General features: G+C 54.7%; 1 protein-coding gene across 3 annotated transcripts; it reads left to right on the top strand.

The window, feature by feature from the left end:
• Positions 1 to 1497: 1497 nt before the first annotated feature.
• On the top strand, positions 1498 to 9390 carry PIF1 (PIF1 5'-to-3' DNA helicase). 3 transcript variants are annotated; one of them, XM_027123308.1, is made up of 12 exons: positions 1498 to 1602; positions 2322 to 2898; positions 3757 to 4099; positions 4218 to 4371; positions 4463 to 4577; positions 4653 to 4759; positions 5977 to 6116; positions 6483 to 6589; positions 7291 to 7378; positions 7535 to 7680; positions 8296 to 8487; positions 8698 to 9390. In XM_027123308.1, the coding sequence occupies exons 2-12, from the start codon at positions 2341 to 2343 to the stop codon at positions 8755 to 8757; spliced, it is 2010 nt and encodes a 669-aa protein (XP_026979109.1). In that variant the 5' UTR covers positions 1498 to 1602; positions 2322 to 2340; the 3' UTR covers positions 8758 to 9390. The 3 variants fall into 3 exon arrangements, with proteins under 3 accessions (XP_026979109.1, XP_026979107.1, XP_026979108.1); XM_027123307.1 differs by lacking the exon at positions 1498 to 1602 and having other exon boundaries at positions 2062 to 2898; positions 3757 to 3889; positions 3974 to 4099; XM_027123306.1 differs by lacking the exon at positions 1498 to 1602 and having other exon boundaries at positions 2061 to 2898.
• The last annotated feature ends 12083 nt before the right edge of the window (positions 9391 to 21473 follow it).

The following is a 21473-nucleotide window of genomic DNA, read 5'->3' as shown; positions in this document are numbered from 1 at the left end:
ACACACACACACACACACACACACACACACACACACACACACACACACTTCTGCTTCCTCCTCATCTCATCTCCTTCTCTGACTCTCTAGCCTCCCTTATAAGAATCCTAGTAGCGCCTACCCAGACAACCCAGGGTAATCTCCCCATCTCAAGATCCTTAATTTATCACATCTGCAAAGTCCCTTTTGCCATGTAAGGTAACATATTCACAAAAGGAATCTGGGGATTAGGATGCAGACATCTTTGCAGTTTGCGGGGCGGGGGGTCATTATTCTGCCTACCACAGTGACATTAAAAATTTTCCTGTGCCACTAGTACTCATATGTCAAGACAACACTTAAGAGGAAAAATATTTCTCATGATTTTTTCCTAACAGTCCTATTGAGATATAATTCACATACCATACAATTTAAAGCAAATAATTTAATGCTTTTTAGTATAGTCACAGAGTTGTGCAATCATCACATCTTCATCTTTCTCCATTTTTAAATATGAGGAAACAAAGGCTTGAGACATTAAGGAAACTTGCTTAGAGTAACATCTGACTGGCAGGCCTGGGGCAATGCACTGGCTGTCGAGCTGAGATTCCAGTCCAGGGCTGGACTCCCTTCACCAAGTTAGACCAGTCACCTGGGAGCAGTGTGGTGTAGCAGTTAAACTAGCAGGCTTAGACTTGGGTTCAAGGCTTTGTTTTGCTATCTACAAGCTATGTGACATCTGGTAAAACTTCTTGGAGCCTTGGTTTCCTCATTTGAAAAATGGGGGCAATTCAATAAATGAGCAGGCTGACTCACCTGTAAGATGCCTTCTAGCTATGTCATTCCAAGATTTAATGAGGGAGGAAAAAGATAATTAAAAATGAATTCCCTAAGCATTCAGTTCAATGAGAGGGATGCGAATTCCCGAAGACAGCGGCCCACACACTTCCCTTGTACACAGGTCTCAAGAGTTCCTCACTGACGGGTCTCAGACACATGGGAAAGACAAATGCCTAAAACGATGGTTACAGAGACAGATAAGCGTGTAAAGAGCTGTTGGGGGCGGGGTGGGCAGCGACAGCAGTAGGCCATGGGTGTGTGTGTGTGTGCGCGCGCGCGCGCGAGGGTTTCGGGGGGGTCTGCCCAGAAATGGGCAAAGGTCCAGTGAGTGTAAACAGAGATGAGAGGGATCAGAGGCAGCTCTTCCGCAAGGCCAAGTTCAGCCTTAGTGCGAAGGCTAGAGAGGAGGGAGTGTGCGTTGGAGGTATGGTTCTGAAAGTAAACCTTCAAAGACGCGATTGGTGACACAACACCACGCGCGGCCCCGCTGCAGTCCCCGCCCCCTCCCACCACACCCACTAGTCCGCGCGACTTGGTATGCTCCGCCACCACAATAAGCCTCCTTCCTCCGGCGTGCTATTGGTACAGCCCAAGCCCCGCGAGTTGAAACCCAAAGAAAGACACTCCCGTTGTCACGCCCGGTGTCTCTGATTGGCTGGAAAATTTAAAGATCCGGCCGGTGATAGGGTGATTCTCTACACCCAGTATTTGAAAGTTTCTAGTGTCCCTACTTTTGACTGCATGCCGACCTTGTTCAGCTTGTTCGCCCGAGTGCTGGCGCAAGTGAGTGTTCACCCAATCCTAGAGGTGGGAGGCAGAGCGCCTGCCTCTTCAAGGGGTCCCTGCCGGGAGGGTGCGTACGAGTGGGTCAGACGGAGGGTAAACGGAAAGCCGGACGCCAGGGTCCCTCCGCGATTTCCCTAGCCAAATATTTTCTACCCCATCCCACCTTGGAGATGGGAAGCGCCGGGGCTTCAGAATCACACAAGCCCTGACTCCCACCAGCCGTTGTGGCCTCTCTCAGCCTGTTTTCCACTTCTGTACACGGGGAATAGTGAGACCTGCTTGGCTGCATATAAACCAGTGAACGTACCTGGAAGACAGAAGGCACTGATTACATGTCAGTCCCCTGCTTACCTCCACACGTCCCCTGCTTCCTGGGGGGGGGGGGGGGGGAGACTCAGGATTCTCGTGCCCGCCCTGGGTCTCTTGGAAGCAGGCTTCTTTTCTGCTCAGGGGATCCCTTCTGTGGCCCTTGTCGGACAGCCGAGGTTCCGCAACCCTGGGTGTACTTGACGCTGCCCATCCGCCGCTCTGGAAATTATTGTGTAGGAGAGTAATTTCTAAGAGAATTTTCGGTTCGCCCCAGGACCCTTTTACCTTCTCCGTGAACTCTTTGTGTTACCAGTGACAGCCCCGGGACCCTTTGTGGCCATGACCCGGCTCTCCGTCCTGACCTCTATACCACCTGTGATGACCCCTGCGCTCCGGTCTTTTTGCAGACCTGCAGAGTTGGTGGCGATGCTGTCGGGCACCCAGGCAGTGGCAGCGGAATGCGCGGACGCGGAGCTGCGGTGCCGTGTTGCTGTGGAGGAGTTGAGCCCGGGCGGGCAGCCGCGAAGGCGCCAGGCCCTGCGCACCGCGGAGCTGAGACTGGGTCGTAACGAGCGCCGCGAGTTGATGCTGAGGCTGCAGGCGCCCGGGCCCGCGGGGCGGCCGCGGTGCTTTCCCCTGCGCGCCGCGCGCCTCTTCACGCGCTTCGCCGCGTCCGGGCGCAGCACTCTGCGGCTTCCCGCCGACGGCGCTCCCCGGACCGGCGCGGTGCAGCTGCTGCTCTCCGACTGCCCCCCTGACCGCCTGCGCCGCTTCCTGCGCACTCTGCGCCTCAAGCTGGCCGCGGCCCCGGGTCCCGGGCCGGCCTCCGCCCGCACGCAGCTGCTTGGCCCGCGGCCCCGCGACTTCGTCACCATCAGCCCGGTGCAGCCCGAGGAGCTGCGGCGCGCGGCGGCCACCTGGGTCACGGACTCCACGCCGGTGAAGCAGCCCACGGAGCCCCGGTCCGGGGCCAAGCCCAGCACCGTGAGGACAGGAAAGGGGGGACGCCTTGGGGAGTGGGTGTGCCACTGAGACGGAAGAGACCGAGAAAGCCCAAGTGTGGGGGGAAGATGGTGGAGGTATTCGAGATGGCTACTGGTTATCTCAGACGAGATGCTCATCAGACTTATGAGAATGACAGGAATATGGGAATTGTGCATGTTTCTCATGGTGCAATCCCTGAGACTGAGTAAGGAGACTAGGAAAAGGGGGCCAAGGTCACATTAAAAGAGAAAGCAGAGAAGGTGCTTCAGAAGAAAAGTGGGAACTTGGTCGCCCTGGAGGAGGAGAGGAGGTTTTGGAGAGAACGAAGCGGTCAGCTGTGTAGGGGCAGCCAACAGGTCCAATCAGATAGGGGGACAAAGTCTGGTGGGTCTGACAGTGTTCGGGAACTGGAACAAATGGATCACAGACCACAGAGGTTTGAGACAAGCTGGTGAGAAGAAGGAGATGCGGCAAGAAGGTGCCCTGGCTAGGCAGGGTTTTGCTTGGGTGTTTTGAGGCAAGAGAGACACATCTGTGACAGGAAGGGTAGTGAGAAGGAAGGATGGGTAAGAGAACCAGGAGAGTTAGGGAACCCAGGGGAGAAAGCTGAAGGAGAATCTGGACCTGCACACTGGGGTCTTCAGGGCACCAGGAGTCAGTGGAGATCCAGCCTCGGTCCCTTCCTCAAGGAGAGACCTGGACCCCTGTGGTTACTGGCAAGATCTCCAGGTGAACCGAGGCTGCCCAAGGGCTCCAAGGAGAGAAGCCAGCAGAGACACAAAGGGCTACCAGGCCAAGAAGGGAGGGGGCAATGCCTAGGGAATGTGGGGAGGCCCTGAGACAGCCCTATCCCCCCAGGAAGTCCCAAGGTGGCCCCTGCCTGTGAAGAAGCTGAGCTTGCCCCCCACCAAACCAGAGCTTTCCAGGGAACAGGCTGCTGTGCTGAGGGTTGTCCTGAAAGGCCAGAGCATTTTCTTCACTGGGAGTGCAGGTAGTGGGGGGCGGAGTGGGTGTGGGGAGAACAGTGGTGTGCTAGGATGGAGGAGAAGTGGCCCTGACTTTGCCTTCTGCCCAGGGACGGGGAAGTCTTATCTGCTGAAGCGTATCCTGGGCTCACTGCCTCCCACAGGCACTGTGGCCACTGCCAGCACTGGGGTGGCAGCCTGCCACATCGGAGGTACTACCCTCCATGCCTTTGCAGGTAAGTGAGAGCCTCTGGGACTTAAGCTGGGAGCAAGCCAGGCAGGTGGGAAGAGAAGGGAGGTCAGGGTTGAGACAGGGCTGGGATCTCAGCCCAGGCTGAATAGTGTCACTCACAGGCATTGGCTCGGGTCAGGCTCCCCTGGCCCAGTGTGTGGCCCTGGCCCAGCGGCCAGGTGTGCGGCAGGGCTGGCTGAACTGCCAGCGGCTAGTCATTGATGAGATCTCCATGGTGGAAGCGGACCTATTTGATAAGCTGGAGGCCGTGGCCAGGTCAGTATGGGCAGTGAGGACTGGGTTCTGGTGGTCTTCCGTGTGGAACTCGCTCACCCCAGCGCCTAAAGCACCACATGCTCCTCTCCAGAGCTGTCCGGCAGCAGAACAAGCCATTTGGAGGGATCCAGCTCATCATCTGTGGGGACTTCCTGCAGCTGCCGCCTGTAACCAAGGGATCCCAGCCCCCGCAGTTCTGCTTCCAGGTAGCACTCACCCTCTGGCCCTAACCCCCATAGGGGTCTGCTCTGCTCCCTGACGCCCCATCTTGCCCCCACCAGGCCAAGAGCTGGAGGAGATGTGTCCCAGTGACCCTGGAGCTGACTGAGGTGTGGAGGCAGACAGACAAGACCTTCATCTCTCTGCTGCAAGCTGTGCGGCTGGGCAGGTGGGCCCTGGTGAATAGAGAAGGGGCCATGGGATGCGGATCCAAGCGTGGGTCAGAGAGGAGCACAGGAACCCAGAGAAGGGAGAGAAATGCTTCATGGCCCCATTGGGGATGGTCACTCTGTGAGCACTGGGGCCCAGCCTCCCCCAGGGTTGGGTCCCTATCATCCAGCACAGGGCCTGGCACAGTGTACATCTCAGAGAATTATGGGCAGATGGAGACACAAGAGTTATTCAGAGATGTTAACACTCCCATTTTACAGATGCAGAAACTGGGGTTCAAAGAGGTGAAGTGACTTGTCCAAAGTCATGGCTAGTAAGTGGCTGAGCTAGGATTTGAACTCAGGTCTGACTCTAAAACCCAAGTTCCTTCTACTCTTTGAGCCTGTGCGGCCACTTGGTGGGGGAGAGGAGGTTGCAGACATGATCCCACCCCAGCTAGGACAAAAGGTTGAAATGCTACAGGTACTCTAACTTGGGAGTGGAAAGGAGGCCAGGAGGGCAGAAGATATGGACCGCAGCTGGGTCTTGGGACCCAGGTCAGATTGGGATGGGATGAAGGAAGCACGTGGTGGTGGTGAGGGGCTTTCTATGCCTGGGGACAGGAGGCAGGTAGGAAGGTGCACAGCATACACCAGCAAGTGTGGGGGACAAGAGAAAGGCTGAGTGGTAGAGCAGTGAGAGGTGTTCCCAACTTCTTCCCCCTCCTCTCACTTGAGTTGCTGCAGCATCCAGGCTTCCCTGGAGGAAGGCTTGAAGTGGGGAAAATAGAAACACAGGCTAGATTTTTTTTTTCCCCTAAGGCAGCAGGCAAGGGGCTAGAAAATTGTAGCTTGGAGGCCAATCTGATTATAGGGTACCAGTATTACAGGGTATCAACATCAGAGCCTCACCTCAGTCTCTAAATCTCTGGCCTATGCTCACTCCTCATATCTAACTTCCTCAGGAGAGCGGCTAGCTCCAACCTGGGGGCAGACACAGGGAAGGGTGCCTGCCCATGATCACAGCCAAGCACCACCCCCGTGCTCATTCTCCATGTCTGGGGTCCAAGTGAGGAAGGAACAAGTTGGCCAGCTTGGGGAACCAGCAAATCTTGCCCTGGTGCCCCATCCAGTCCCCAAGCCTGGTCCACGGCCTGCTGCATGGGCCGTATCACCCACGTGCCCCGCCTTCCCTGGTGTTCAGGTAGGCTCCGCCCTGATAGCCTGGCCTCTGCAGGTGCTCAGATGAGGTCACCCGCCAGCTCCGGGCCACGGCTGCCCACAGGGTGGGGCGAGATGGGATTGTGGCCACGAGGCTCTGCACCCACCAGGATGATGTGGCCCTTACCAACGAGAGGCAGCTGCAGAAACTACCAGGTGAGCAGGGAGCTGGGGCTGGGCCAGACCAGCTGGGAGAGGCCATCAGGCAGGCATGGCCCCCCAGGCAGCCTGGGCCCTTGGTGTCATTTAGATATCTCGGTCCCAGCCCCTGTGACCATAAAGTCCCTTACATTTGCAGATGTAATTGTGTCTTTGAGAGATGTGACCTTTCCTGGGTCAAAGTCATTCAGCCAGTAAACACTAAAAATGAGACTTGGACCCAGGCCTCTGATTCCAAAGCCCCAGCTAGGTTTGAGCTGTGCTCACTACCTCTCTCCATGCCCTGGTCTAATATGTGTTTTTTCGGAAATTGAGCCACAAGTCAGTGACTTGTAATCTGTTTGCCCAACTCTCTTTTCCCAGGTGAGGTACACAGCTTTGAGGCCATGGACAGTGACCCTGAGCAAGCCCGGACCCTGGATGCCCAATGTCCCGTTAGCCAGCTCCTTCAGCTAAAGCTGGGGGCTCAGGTGAGTGGGAAGCAGGGCCTAGACCCTGTGAGCATCGGCCTCCCTGATCCTAGCCCCTCTGCACGGGCTGCTCCACAGCCAGAGGGCCCAGATGTGACCATAGCAAACTTCTTCCCTCCTGTTCCCAGTCACCTTCCTGCTTTCCATTTTCCACTGCCCTCCTCTTCCTCCACCTGAAGCTCCAGGCAGTGTTGCTTTAGACAAATCCTTTTCCTTTGCTGAAGCTGGGTTTCCCCATCTCTAAATTCAGAGTAAAATACCTACCGCACTCAGTTGTCTTCTGTAGTGTAGCCTCTACTGTGAGCATCCTCCTTCCTTCCACAATGGTGAGGGTGGGATCCTTTTCTCAGGTTCCAAAGGGCACCTAGGGGGAAATGCAGGCACAGTGGTTGGAAGAGGGTTATCCCTCAAGATTGAGGTCCATACACATTCCCTCTAATAGACATGGTCATTGTGCCCTGTCACCTTATTGTTCTTTACCCCCTCCTTCTGAGGCAAACTGAGCAAATGTCATTCCCCTTTGGCACAAGGGGAAACTGAGACCTAAGGAAATAAAGCAGTTTGTCGCAGGGGCCCCAGCAGACTCAGTGCCCCTCCGTGACAGACCCCAGCCTCAGAGATCTGCCGAAGCGACCCCTGGAGCTGAGGCCAGGCGTAGGGATGCCCTGCTGTCCATGCCTCCAGTTTTCCTTCTCTCGCAGGTGATGCTGGTGAAGAACTTGGCAGTGTCTCGGGGCCTGGTAAATGGTGCCCGAGGGGTAGTAGTTGGGTTTGAAGCCGAGGGGAGAGGTAAGTGATAGGGGAGCAGTCCTACTGCTCGGGTTTGCAGCAGGGCCCTGGGGTTCGTGTGCAGAGGAAAAGGCTAGCATGGAAAGGTGAGGCCTGTCCTCACCTTGGAGCCCTGGAGCGGGACTGAAAGGTGGGACTTCTCCACGCCTCCCTCAGGGCTGCCCCAGGTGCGGTTCCTGTGTGGAGTCACCGAGGTCATCCGTGCAGACCGCTGGATGGTGCAGGCCACTGGGGGCCGGCTTCTCAGCCGGCAGCAGCTGCCCCTCCAGCTGGCCTGGGCCATATCCATCCACAAGAGCCAGGTGAGTGTGGGGACGGGGGCAGGATAGGCCTGGGGCATGTTGAAGGGCGGGGGGGTCTTAGAGGCTTTGTGAGGGTTGAACTTGCCCTGGATGGAAAGTTCCAGACCAGCTGTAGAATAAACCTTTCTTTCGTGCATTTCCCATCCCACTTCCTCTCTCTTTCCTAGACACATACACTTCCCCTCTGTCATCTCGGGCCCTGCCATTTTCTGAGCCACTATTGGATATGTTAATTTTAACATATTACGACAACTGTAGGAGGTATAGTTGTAATAATTGTTCTTGTTTTACAGAAGAGGAAACCAAGGCTCAGGGAGGTTAAGTAACTTGTCCAAGGTCACACAGCTAGTGCCCTGCAGAGCCAAGATTCATTTCTATGCCTGTCTGACCCAGACCTGAGCTCTTTCACCCTTATCCCTCTACTCTTATCTTGGATCTGTATTTCCTGGACACCCCCCTACTCAGACACCCATCATCCTGTCTCTCTGACTCAGAATCTCTGGACTGGGCAAGGAGATCAGGGGCAGTAGCTGGGCTGGTGGAGGTGGGGTCAGGTTCCTGGGCACAAGTGAATTCAGGCTGAGCTGGCTCCATCCCTGTCCCTCCATCCCCCAGGGCATGTCCCTGGATTGCGTGGAGATCTCTCTGGGCCGTGTGTTTGCCAGCGGCCAGGCCTATGTGGCCCTTTCCCGGGCCCGCAGCCTGCAGGGCCTATGTGTGTTGGACTTTGACCCCATGGTGATTCGCTGTGACCCCCGTGTGCTGAGCTTCTATGCTACCCTGCGGCAGGACAGGGGCCTCAGCCTGGTAAGAGGGAGTCACCCAATGGTGGGCCATGTGGCCGTGGGCAGCCTGGGAGCTAGGACAGAGGGAAGGCCAAAGGACCATGGGGAGGGGGTGGCAGAGCCTCCTCTGGCTCCGTTGGCAGCAGGGCTGAGAGGAAGGAGATGCTGGCCCCCAGGCTATGACCCGGGGGTGGCACAAGCCCATGACTGGGTTTCTCTGGCTCTGATATAGGAGTCCCCAGATGACGATGAGGCAGCCTCAGACCAGGAGAACGTGGACCCGAACCTTTGATCTGCAAAGAGAGGACAAAGGGTGGTCTCCCCCTCTTCCTGCTCCCTGGTGGGCCAGGCCCCAGGGGATACCTGGGGGAGGGTAGTGAATGTCCCTTTCTCCCTTCATCAGGGGCTCTCAGTCTCCTGGCAGGGCTCAGGAGAGAGTGCTTCCCATCCATTTGCCAGCTGTGCCCCAGTTTTTCCCCTTGCCCGGGGTGAGCTGCTTCTGGGGTCAGGAGTCGGCAATGGGCCTGCAGCAGTAGCTGGTGTTATAGGACAGAGCTCTCTGCGAGGGGCTGGCCACAGGGCCACACGGTTGTGAATGCCGCTCTCTTTAGGCTGCAGAGAGGAGAGGTGGCAGGTCCTCCAGGAGCAGGAACAGGCTGTAGGGGTCCTGGCAGGGGACTCAGGTCCCAAGCAGAGAAGGGAACCTTGCTGGGGGCGGGGGGATCTTCACAGCTAGACCCAGCCCAGCACAAGCCAGGGCAAACACCCTCCTGAGCCTAACCTGAGAACATGCACTGCGAACCGTGTGTCTGTATCTTACGCTGCTCTTTTGGTGAAGAAGTCGTGTGTAGGAGTATTGAAATGGATGTTCTCAGACTGTATTTATTTTGGACAAATAAACCTGTGAACTGTGTGAGGACTGTGAGTTGAGTCTTATGGTCCCTTTAAGAACCCCTACGTGGGGCACTGGCTGACCCTTTCCGGGGTGCTACCCCTACCCCACCCCGCATACCTGGTCACACAGAGGTGTCTGTTAACGCCTTGATGGCTGAGCTCAGAGCACCCTTATATGAGCTTTTGTTAGTATCACTGGTTATTTGGCAAAGCTGAGTTACCTGAGGTTGGTGACTCATAGCGAATTGCCGTCACCCAACAGTCTGACAAGGACACACTAGAGAATTCACACGATGGGAAATGGGCCTGTCACAACGTCCAAATGCCGGGGGCCTCGGTTGAAACTTTCTCACTTTGTGCCTTACTGGGGCTCCAGCTTGGATGTTCTGACCATCATAGCTTCAGCTGATACGTAAATTGCTCAGGGGCCCTCATAGGCTGGCAAAGACTATTAAGGTTCACTGCTCATGAGTGAAAAGGTTATCAGTTCTGGCTGATAAATACAGGTTATAGTGGAAGCGTGCAGTGGCAGCTCTGGAGAGCAATGGTTAGTTAAATGTAAAATTGCCAATGGTGGGAGAGCTTAAGAAGGCGGAAACCATGCTGGTTGCTAGGGGATGTGAAATCTCGGGTGCTTGAAGGTGTTTGTCTTTGTCTCCCAAAAGCCAGCAGAGGCTCCAGCACACAAAGATTGGGTGCTCAGGGAGTGTCTGCTTAAATGGGGGCTCAGTGCCATGGTGTTTCAGAGGGGCTACAGGGCCTCAGACATTCACGGTGGGCTTCGTGGAGGAGGCACAGCCTGTGGAGAATTTGACTGATGGTTATAGATTGGGGGGAGACCTGGCTTTCCATCCTGGTTTTACCACTCACCAGCTGTGCAACTTTAGGCATGTTACACAACCTCTCTGAGAGGGTTTCCTTACCTATAAAGTGCAGGTGGTAACTGACATCCACATAGGTTTGTTGGGAGAAAGGCCAGCCACATGGCAGGAGGTCAATCAGTAGCTGTTTATTAACATTTATGGGACTTCCCTGGTGGCGCAGTGGTTTAGAATCCGCCTACCAATGCAGGGGACACGGGTTCGAGCCCTGGTCCAGGAAGATCCCACATGCCGCGGAGCAACTAAGCCCGTGCGCCACGACTACTGAGCCCATGTGCCGCAACTACTGAAGCCTGTGCGCCTAGGGCCTGTGCTCCACAACAAGAGAAGCCACTGCAATGAGAACCCCGCGCACCACAACGAAGAGTAGCCCCCGCTCGCCGCAACTAGAGAAAGCCCACGTGCAGCAACGAAGACCCAACGCAGCCAAAATAAATAAATAAAATTTATGATGACTAATGGTTATCATCACCGTGGTGTCCGTAGAGCACAGTCCTGCCTGTTCCTACACTGGCTCCTTTGGCAAACAAGATGTGGGGGCTTAGAGGGGTGCCAGCCGGGCCCCCTGGATGACCCCTGCCTGCCTTGCACTTGCCACCACCCTTCCTGACCCTGAGGAGTCAACTGTTTTTCTGTGGCATGAACCCTTTCCTCTGCCCCAAATACAAGACAGTCTTAGGAGAAGCCAAGCCCATCAGGGTGACCCCACACACACAAGTGGGCAACCATGGGGGCTTTTAAATGCGGTACCATTCAAGGATCAGGGTGTTCCCAAGTCAAGATAACTTGAGCGGGAAAGGAAGGTGGCAGAACAGAAGCCTAGCGCAAAGAACTGATATGAAGCCCAGAAACCCAGGCTTGGGAACCAGTGGGAACCAGGGAGGCTAGTCACTGAAGGTGGAGCTGGGAGCAGCTGGCCAGGAGGACCTCTGTGGCCACCCCTGGACAGCGAGCACAGCCACCAGGGAAGGAGTCCTGAGCTACACAGGTGGGCATGTCTCTGGTTGAGCTTGGTCTCCTGCAGAGCCTGCAGCCACTGACAAGAGGCTGAATATGCTCTCAGGGTGCAAGAAGGACCAGGGCTTCTGCCCAGAGATGAATCCCCCATCATCCTCCAGAGCCAGGCTCTTGAAGATGTCTTGGAGATGCAGTTATTTCTTCTGTACACTCTCCTGGGACTCTCCTCTCTGACCGCACCCCTCAACTTACACTGCTGAGGCATCCCCACCACCTCCAGCCCCTTTCCCTTCCCCAGGGACTGATTTCAGCTTTCCCTGCTCTCAGATGAACTCACCCTGCTTAAAGATGTCTTCCTCATGAGACCGTCTGGGCACCAGAAAGTCCTGTCCTTAGCAATCCTCTCTCAAGGTGAGGATGCTCTCCTGAAGGCCCCTGGAGGAGGGCAAACATGTTCATAGGAGGGGGAGCTCCAGACATCCCTGCCCCTCAGGCCAGATCATGAGAGTAGACTGCCTCATGAGGGAGGTGTGCAAGGAACCTCCCAGTTCTTTATTTTCTTGGCATCTCATTTAATCTAACTTTAAACCTGAATCCCTGGGGGGTGTAGGGAAACCCCTATCTCAGTCAGGATTGGGGGCTCCCCACCCTCAGGGTCATACAGGCAGGAGTAGGCCTCATAGGAGCAGGCCTCTCAGCTCCAGGGCCTCATGGTAGCTGCTGACACCCACAGTGACCAGCATCCACAGGCTATAACTCTGCCCAGGCCCAGGGGCAGGGTGGGGGAGGGCTTTCCCAGAGCCATAACCTCTCTGGGGGCCTCACACCATGCCCTCTGGAACCCTGCATCTCCCTGTGGTACTCCCAGGGGACCCTCTGATCACTGGACCCTCCCCTGTCTTGGAGACCTTCCTCCCTGATTCTCCTTACCCCCAACATAATCCCCTCAAGGAAGTGGACCTAGGATGCAAAAGCCAGGAAACACTGTGTCCTCAGATAGCTTCCAGATTCGAGACAAAGAAGCCTGGTGAGCCCACTTAGAATTTGGGGGCGGGGTGGAGGGATAAGGACCGACAGAACCAAGAGAACATCCTCAGTAATATCCTGTCACACTGGGATAAAGGAGACCTCCTGCCCGTCTTGTGCGTTCATTTATTCATTCATTCATTTCACAAATATTTATCCAGGTGCTGGCTAGACACTGGAGACCCCACAGTAGCAAGAGACCTGGCTTAGATGTCTTTGTGCACCAAAGCACTGAGCACAATTACTTTAGAAAGGAGACACTTCATAAAATGTTTGATATTTAAAGAATTCAGGGACAGTGCCATCCCCTGAGAGGTGGGAATTTTTACTCCCATTTTGCAGAGGAGGTAGCTGAGGCCTGGGGAGCTAGGCAGTGGCAGAGCTGGAACTGGAACCCTGTGCACTCCACTTGGTGTTCACAGAGCTGTCCAAAGGGAGTAAGAGGTGGGGCTGAGACAGAGGGACTGGTGGAGGGCCCACCTTCACCCTACCCTCAGTTGGAGGCATGGGGAGGGTTTAGCGAGGCATGATCTGCTCCTTCCTGAGATCCTGGCACAGTTTGCTCACCCCTACAGGGCCAATGGTGGTGCTCAGACCGCTGCATCCCAGAGTAGTGGGCCTTCTGCTCCCCAAGCACCGCACACCAGACACCACTAGGTGGCGCCAAATTGTCAGTCGGTCTCTGCCCAGAGACCTGTCGGGTTCTTTGTCTTCCAGTCTCTGCCTGGGTGGGCCACCTCAGGAGCTGGGGCGGCCAGTAGGCATAGGGAAGCTTCTTTGTTGAGAAGCTAGTACCAGGTATCTGTTGAGTGTCTCATGGTTTGAGTTCATTAGCCCCCTTGTTTTTCCACAATAACCCCAAGAGGAGAGTGGGACATTATCCCCACCTTATGGGGAAATGAAACTAATCCCCTGTAAGGTTAGGTGACTTGGCCAAGGTAACCCTGCAGGCTGGGTCTGGAACCCAAGTCCCAGGGTCCTGGGATATTTGCAAGGTCAGCAGAGGGCAATGAAGCCAGATACTGGCTCCACCACTTGCTGTGTAACCTTGGACATGCTGCCTAAAACCTCAGCCCAAATTTCATCATTAGCCATGGAGTTAGGACAGGTAAAGAGCTGGGGTGGGGACAGGCATGTGGTAAACCCTCATGGTTAGTTCCTATTGGCCTTTATTGCACTTACCTGAAGAGGCCACCCTGCAACCCTCCTCATCTCTCCCTCCCCCTGTCCCCCAGCCTCTAGGGTGGCCAGAGAATAACAAAGAGAATTAGCAGGAGCCCAGAGTAAACTCTCTTTCAGTCTTCCCTCCTGGAGGACCCAGGCTGTGCCCAGCCTCTAAGGGGAAGGGGAGAATGAGGTCTTGTCCCCTCTCCTTCCCAAAACAAACTTGAGTCCCAGCCCTGGTCGGTGACTGTGTGTATCATAACTGCCCCTCTTCTTGCCTCTGTCCACCTTCTTATCTGAGCGTCTTTGATGACTCTGTGAAGGGGATCTTTAGACCTAGTTTACAGAGGAGGCTCACAGAAGGTGGGCAGCTCAAGGTCACAGGGCTGTAAATGGCAGAGCCAGGATGGCACCCAGGTGTCTGAAGCCTCACCTTGGTGTTCAGGACCTTTGCAAAAAGGAGGAAGCAGGCGCTGCTTCCTTTCCCCTAGCTTTGTTCCTGAAACCCCACACTCAAGACTCCATTTCTTTAGGATTCCAAGAGCATCACCTGCTGAGACATAAATGGCTGGGAGGGGATGAGATGGAAGGGGAGGGGCTTGGTAGGAGACCCTGAATGGGGCAGTGAACCCGGGTGCCAGACTAGCCCTGCGGGGAGGAGGCTGATAGTCAGCCCACCTTCCACTCCTTGGACTCCCACCACCTCCAGCTCCCTCCTGCAGCCTCGCAGCCTCCCGGCAGATGCCCGCGCCAGGGGTGCCCCCTCACTCCCCTCCCCCAGCTGGTGTTGGGTTCAGTAAGCAGAGCCCCAGCTCACCTGGGAAGGTGTCGAGTGAGGAGGGCGTCCAGTTACAAGCTGGGGCTGGGAGGGCAAGCAGGGGCAACCCAGGGGCAGGAGCCAAAGGCCTGGGACCTGGTGGTGGGGGTAGGTGTCAGGGGGAGGCCTCAAGACCTACCCCCCAACCCTGCAGGGGCCTCCTCCCTGCTGCAGGAGGCCCCAGCTCCTGGGGACTGAAGCAGAAAGACCATGGCATCCTCCTCAGATGCCACCTGGCAACTAGCACACCCGTCAGTTCCCTAAGCTAGGCCTCAGTTTCCCCATCCTCAGAATGGGGGTAGGGTGGGAATAAGCCCCGTGTAACCGATCCACCACAGCCCAGGACTAATCTGGGTAAACTGTGAAGGGCTGTGCACACCCTTAGGGAGGGTGTTCTCTCTGTTCAGCTCCAGTCCTTTCTCTCCAACACCCAGGGTGGCCTCCTCCCCCGCCCTGCACCCTGGGCCCTGGCACTGCACTCCATGCCTATTTAAGGCAAATCTCCTGATCTCCTTTTAAATAACATTCACTCCTTGTTGTGGAACAGACAAGCAGGGCCTGAGCTTAGAAAAAGGGGAGGGAGTTGCAAATATCCCATCAGAGAGTGGGGGGAACACGGTGGTGAAGCAGGTTTGGGAGGGTCCTTGCACTCCCTACCCCAGCCTCCCATTTGGTCCCCTCACTGCACAGGCCCTGGATTGGCTCCAACCCCTTTAGAGGGACTGGGGCACTCCCAGAAGGCTTCCTGTAGCCCCAGGGACTGTGGTGGTGTGGGAGACTGAGGAATAATGCCACTCCCAAGGCCTGGGGGGTGGCGTGCTTGGGTGAAGAAGTGGCATTTGACCAGCAAGGGGAGTGGGAGGGTCTGGGGTAAGACTGACATCTGATCTCACAGCCTGCCAGTAAGGATGAAACAACTGCTATTCCCTTCTAGAATCAGAGGCTCAGAGAGGCCAAGAGACCAGCCCAGGGCCACACAACTAGTGAGTGGAAAGGTCTGAAATCTAGGCCTCGCTCTGCTCCAAATTTATGCTTTCTGCCCCTCCATGCCAGGTCTCCTTGTGTCTGGGGCTGTATGTGACACCAGACAGTGACTCATCAGGGACCAGGCATCATTCAAAGTCCCCCACACAGGACTTCCCTGGTGGTACAGTGGTCCGGAATCCACCTACCAATGCAGGGGACATGCGTTCGAGCCCTGGTCCGGGAAGATCCCACATGCCACGGAGCAACTAAGCCCGTGCGCCACAACTACTGAGCCTGCGCTGTAGAGCCCGTGAGCCACAACTACTGATACCCGTGTGCCTAGAGCCCGTGCTCCACAACAAGAGAAGCCACTGCAATGAGAAGCCCGCGTACCGCAACGAAGAGTAGCCCCCGCTCACCGCAACTAGAGAAAGACCGCGTGCAGCAACGAAGACTCAACGCAACCAAAAATAAATAAATAAAAAATAAATTTAAAAAAACGAAAACAAAAACCAAGTCCCCCCCACACTCTTCCTGCCTGCATAGCTCTCAGGCAGGGACCCTGACTCCTTTGCTTCTGCCTCCCTCTTCTTTTCTCCAGGCCAACCACACCTCTCCTTCCCCTCCTCCCAGGTTCCTGGCCCATGCATCCCCCTGCTTCTGGCCTGGCCCCCGGATTAGCTCACCTTAACTTGGTCACGTACTCAGAAACTTACAGCCAGAAAGTGGCATGTCCCACACTCCTCCGAAGGAGTGAAGCAGCGAGGCTAGGCTCCTTCCCACTGCAGGACCCCCCGCAGGGCCCTTCCCAGACACTCTGTTCTTCCCCCTTGAGGCCCGGAGGCCCTCCCTCTCCCGCTTCCTTCTCTTCCTCTTTCCCCCAGGTGTCCTGGCCGCCTCCGCAGCCTCCCATCTCAGAGTGGCTAATCCCCCTGTGGTCCCCACATGACGGAGATGCCCTCTTTGGGGTTCAAAAGGAGAGGGTCAGGGATCCTTTACAGATCATGTTGCCTCCCCAGGCATGTAAGCCCCAAGAGGCCAGCCTCACCCGCGTGTCAGTTTCATGCTGGACTAGGGGGTGGGGGACCAGAGTGAGGAAGAAGCCCTAGCCTTGTCTTCCTCTGGGCACATAGAGCAGATAGGGGCCAATGCGGTCAGCTGGTCCAATGGCCTCATTTCACAGATGAGCAACTGTGGCCCAGGGAAGAGGAGGAGAGGCCCCGGGGGCTCACAGTGAGACAGAAGCTGAGCTGGGTCTTACTGGGACCCCTGGTAACCTCAGGTGGGGCTTGATCCCAGGGGAAGAAGGGTCAATTATAGGAGGAAACTCGGCTCAGTGTTTAATCGGGGTGGGGTGTCCTTGAACTTTTCAGGGTCTTTCTAGCTTGGTTCTACCTTTTACCTCTTGTTTGCCCTTGCACAATCCCCTTTCCCTCTTTGGGCCTCAGTTTTCTTGTGTAAAACAAGTGGGTTGGGTAGATGGTCTTTAAGATCCCTTACTGTTTACATCTTCCGCACCTCCCATCAGCCCAGCCCCATCGCCCAGGCCTTTCCAGCTCTCGCCCAGGCCCAGGTCTGCCTCATAGCCCCTCAAGATTGCTCCAACAGGGAATTCCCTGTGGTTGGGACTCAGCACTTCCACGGCAGGGGGTGCGGGTTCGAGCCCTAGTTGGGGAACTAAGATCCCGCATGCTGTGCGGCATGGCCAAAAAAAAACATTGCTCCAACAGCCTCTACACTGTCTCTAGCCTCCGCTCTCGTCCCCTGCAATAAGCTGCCCCAGACATTGCCCAGGTAACCTACTGATGCTTAGGAATCTCCCATGGCCCTCCACGGCCTCCCTAAGAATAATCCAACTCATCACCTGGCATTCAGCACATCCCACCCGCAGCCTTGGACCCTGAGCTCAGTTTCTTCATCTACCAAGCACTAACGACCCCTCACTTAGGGACTGTGGTGTAGACACATAGTGGGGCACAGGCCAGGAGCCCAGGAAAAGTGGGATGGTCTGAGTGGCACTCAGGGCTTCTCTGTGCTGAAAAGGCTGCCCATCCCACCCCCACTCCTTCATCCAAATGGGTGAGGTGCTCCAAGGCTGATTCAAGCTCCATCCCCTCCTAGAGAGGCCAGGCTCCCTGGGTGGCCCCATCAGAGTGACCTTGCCCATGTGGAGCTCCCACGGGCCAGATTCACTCGCCGGCCTGTATCTGCAGCTCCTGCCATCCTGTGGGGAAGGTACAACTGGCCGCTCCTGGAGAACCAGCTGGCAGGCACTTGCTGAGTGAACCCTTGGGTCTGTGGGTTCCTGCCCAAACCCCTCCCCTTCCCCCAGGGAGGTGTTTTTTTTTTGTTTGTTTGTTTGTTTTTGCTGTACGCGGGTCTCTCACTGTTGTGGCCTCTCCCGTTGCGGAGCACAGGCTCCGGGCGCGCAGGCTCAGCGGCCATGGCTCACGGGCCCAGCCGCTCCGCGGCACGTGGGATCTTCCCGGACCGGGCACGAACCCGTGTCCCCTGCATCGGCAAGCGGACTCTCAACCACTGCGCCACCAGGGAAGCCCCAGGGCGGTGTTTTTAACATGGGATTTTCTTTGACTCTCAGAGACTTCCTCACTCCCAGCTCCACAAGCTCATAGCTGGGCCTCGGGGCAGACTCTCAGCTGGAGGTTTTAGACCCTGTCTTGCCCTGATCCAGTGACTGGCCAAATGGACTCTCAGAAGCCTTCCCCAAAGGCCCAGGAAGGAGTAGCTGGCAGGAAATACCACTTATTAGAAGAGAATGCTAAGGGAAGAGAAGCCAGGACCTAGAAGCTTGGAGACCTCCCACCCTGGGGTTTGAACACTGCTTCAGCCACTTACTAGTTTCAGGGTCTTGGGAAAATTACCTAATGTCTCTGAGCCTCAGTTTCCTCATTGGGAAGTAATAACAACTATTTCATCCTATGATGAGAGAATTAGATGATGCACGCAAAGTGCTGAGCTCACGGCCTGACACCTCGTAAATGCTCGAAAAATGGTAGCTATAATCCTTATTGAGGACAGATGGATCAAGGCCCCCAGCTGAGGGGGTGTAGACTCTTGGTTGTTCAGCCAGAGGTAGGCAGCTGGTTAGTAGCGAGAATACAAACACAAAGTCCCAAGCCTGGCGCTAAGCAGTCTATATACATCATCTCATTTAAACAGTCCCTTCCTCTCTCAAAAGTAGGGGAAATTTCCTAAGGCTCAGTGAGTACTTGTAGAAGGTCTGCAGTTTACAAAGTACTGTTTACTTTATAGAGCCAACCTCTCATCCTGTGAGCATTCTAATAGTTGTCAACGGTCACACGACTAGATCTGGGACTAGAACCAGGGGACGGCTCCATCTTTCCCCAGAGGCTGGTGGCAGACACTCTGAGGGGTTTGGTGAGGCCTGAAATCCCCACCCAGGGCCTAGGGTGGGACAGGGGCTTTGAAGACAACAGTGTCATGTCTGGCTCCTGCCCAGCATCTGGTTCTGTGCTGGGCGGAGACCTGGGTCTGCAACTCATCAGCCCCATCTGTCAGCCCTCCCAGGCAGGCACGTGGGGCCTTCGGTTATCACTAAGGAGAGCGCGGCTGAGGGGGGCCTCAGTTCAGGGGCCTGGTCTCCCTTCCTTGCTGGGCACCTTCAGGCAGGGAGCTGTGTTCCCACCGGCCAAGCACCTCCAAGTTGACTGGGCTCTGTTATATGACAGGTACCCTGAAATATGCAGAGACCGCACTCATTCAATAAATATTTATTGAACACTGACAGTGTGCCTGGCCCTGAGCTGGCTGTGGGGTATTGGACAAAAATTCCCGCCTACATTCTAGTAAAAGAAGCTGTAAAGGAAAGCATAAGTGTGGTGGAAATAAAAGAGAGCAATTCGCTTTACACAGGTTAGTCTGAGAAGGCCTTTGAGCTGAGGGAGGGAAGTACAGCTAGCAAGAGCATTCTGGACAGAGAAGAGGGCCCACGCAAAGGCCCTGAGACAGGAAAATTTGGAGTGTTTGGAGATGAGCAAGCCTGCTGTGAGGTGGGCACACAGCGAGCTTGCCCTCAGTAAATGCCAGTTGAACAAATCAACCAAAGATCATAAGGATTTCTGCATCCAGCTGAGACGGAGTAACAGGGACTGGATTTACATCCCCACCTAAGACAACTAAAATACCCCGCAAAATATGTGCAACGGTGGTTCTCAAGACATCGGGTGCCAGACAGGGAAAAATAGTGACTTCTGGGAGTGAGGACACAAATGAGGTGAGCCCTAGAAATGCCCCACCTCACCGCCTGAAGAAAGTTTCCAGACCAGAGCGCAGCGAGAGGACGGCAGGTGAAGCCTGGCAGCCTCCCCACACTGAGAAGACACTGAAAAGCTGGGAGTACGGAACACGAGGCAGAGAACCAAAAGGGCAAGAGCTGCGCACAGAGAACTCTAGAGCTCTACACAGGGTACCTCTGCAGTCATTCTGCTCAGTGCATGCATGTGAGGAAACCACCAGAAAGCACGGTGCGCACCACCCAAAAGGATGAGAGAGGATAATCCTTGGAGCTCACAGAGAGCTGCGAATAGCGCTGGTTCCCACAAACCAGAGTAGAAACCACACAATTAACGGGACACTGAGTAGAGCCAGCGTCAGAAGAAGTTTTGGCTCGGAAGTGGGAAAAAACTAGACACTGCTCTGGCACCCTCTAACAAAAGTAAGATCTGAAAGGACCAAACTGTTTTCAAGTAACTTTTGCACGCCAGGACAAAGCTCAAGGACATTTATAAGAATACACACACACAGGGCTTCCCTGGTGGCGCAGTGGTTGGGGGTCCGCCTGCCGGTGCAGGGGGCGCGGGTTCGTGCCCCGGTCTGGGAGGATCCTGCGTGCCGCGGAGTGGCTGGGCCCGTGGGCCATGGCCACTGAGCCTGCGCGTCTGGAGCCTGTGCTCTGCGCGTGGGGGCTGGGGGGTGGCGGCAGCAGTGAGGGGCCCGCGAACCGCAAAAAAAAAAAAAAAAAAAAGAATACACACACACACACAAATCCAGCAATTGATAAAATAAAATTCTTAATGCCTGGCAACCAATAAAAATTAGCAGGTAAAAAAGAAACAGGAAAATATGACTCATAATGAAAAGAAAAACCAATCAATTGAAACCTACCTAGAAACTACCCAGATGATAGAGTTATTACAGACTTTTTTTTTTTTTTTTTTTTTGGCTGCACAGCATGCAGGATCTTAGTTCCCCAACCAGGGAGCAAACCCATTCTCCCTACAGTGGAAGCACAGAGTCTTAACCACTGGATCGCCAGGGAAGTCCCTATCACAGACATTAAAACAGTTATTCTAACTATATTCCATATGTTCAAGAAGATAAAGAAAAGACTGACCATGTTAAATAGAGATATAGAAGGTATTTTTTAAAAGACCCAAGTTGAAATTATGAAAACTATAATGTCTGAGATAAAAATACACTAGATGGATTAATAGAACACTAGACATGGCAGAAGATTAGTGAATTTTAATACATAGTAATAGAAACTATCCAAAATAAAACACCTAGAGAAAAAAGACTAATAATAATAACATGGCATCAGTGAGCTGTGAGATGACGTCAAGCGACCTAATATTTCTATATATGTAACCTGAGGGAAGAAGACAGGAAAAAATATTTGAAGGAAAAAATTAACTGAAACATTTCTAAATTTGATAAAAACGATAAATCCATAGATCTAAGATAATTAACCCCAAGCACTATAAACATAAAGAAACTATACCAAGCTCTCTGGTCTTCCCCATCCAACAGAAAGCACAAGAGAGACCAAGATTGAACCTGGGCCCTCGGCAGTGAAAGCACAGAGTCCTAACCACTGGACCACCAGGGAATTCCCAAGACAGCTGCATCTTCCTGTGCAGTGCCAGCCGTGTCACTGAGACATGATGGTGAAGGCTGGAGTAAACGAATACAGCTGTATTGGGTGCCTGGTCACCAGGACTACTTTTTTTTTTTTAATAAATAAATTAATTTATTTATTTTTGGCTGCTTTGGGTCTTTGTTCCTGTGCGTGGGCTTTCTCTAGTTGTGGCGAGCGGGGCCTTCTCTTGTTGCAGAGCATGGGCTCCAGGCGCTTGGGCTTCCGTAGTTGTGGCTCACGGGCTTAGCTGCTCCTTGGCATGTGGGATCTTCCCGGACCAGGGCTTGAACCTGTGTCCCCTGCATTAGCAGGCGGATTCCCAACCACTGAGCCACCAGGGAAGTCCCACCAGGACTACTTTTAACTCTGGCAAAGTAGATAATGTCTCCATCAATGACCCCTTC

The sequence above is a fragment of the Aethalodelphis obliquidens genome, unplaced genomic scaffold, assembly GCF_003676395.1.
Source record: "Aethalodelphis obliquidens isolate GAN/ISIS:26980383/991018 unplaced genomic scaffold, ASM367639v1 scaffold26, whole genome shotgun sequence".
NCBI classification, from domain to species: domain Eukaryota; kingdom Metazoa; phylum Chordata; class Mammalia; order Artiodactyla; family Delphinidae; genus Aethalodelphis; species Aethalodelphis obliquidens.
Note: the sequence above shows the minus strand (reverse complement) of the source record. Positions and strands in the feature narration are given on the sequence as shown.

What these genes read in the sequence shown, in the direction of transcription:
- PIF1 (XM_027123306.1), top strand. Translation starts at nt 2,254, where the DNA reads ATGACCCGGCTCTCCGTCCTGACCTCTATACCACCTGTGATGACCCCT. An exon ending in GCAGCTGCAGAAACTACCAG is followed by an intron (nt 6,117 to 6,482) that starts GTGAGCAGGGAG and finishes CTCTTTTCCCAG; the next exon opens with GTGAGGTACACAGCTTTGAG. An exon ending in AGCTAAAGCTGGGGGCTCAG is followed by an intron (nt 6,590 to 7,290) that starts GTGAGTGGGAAG and finishes CTTCTCTCGCAG; the next exon opens with GTGATGCTGGTGAAGAACTT.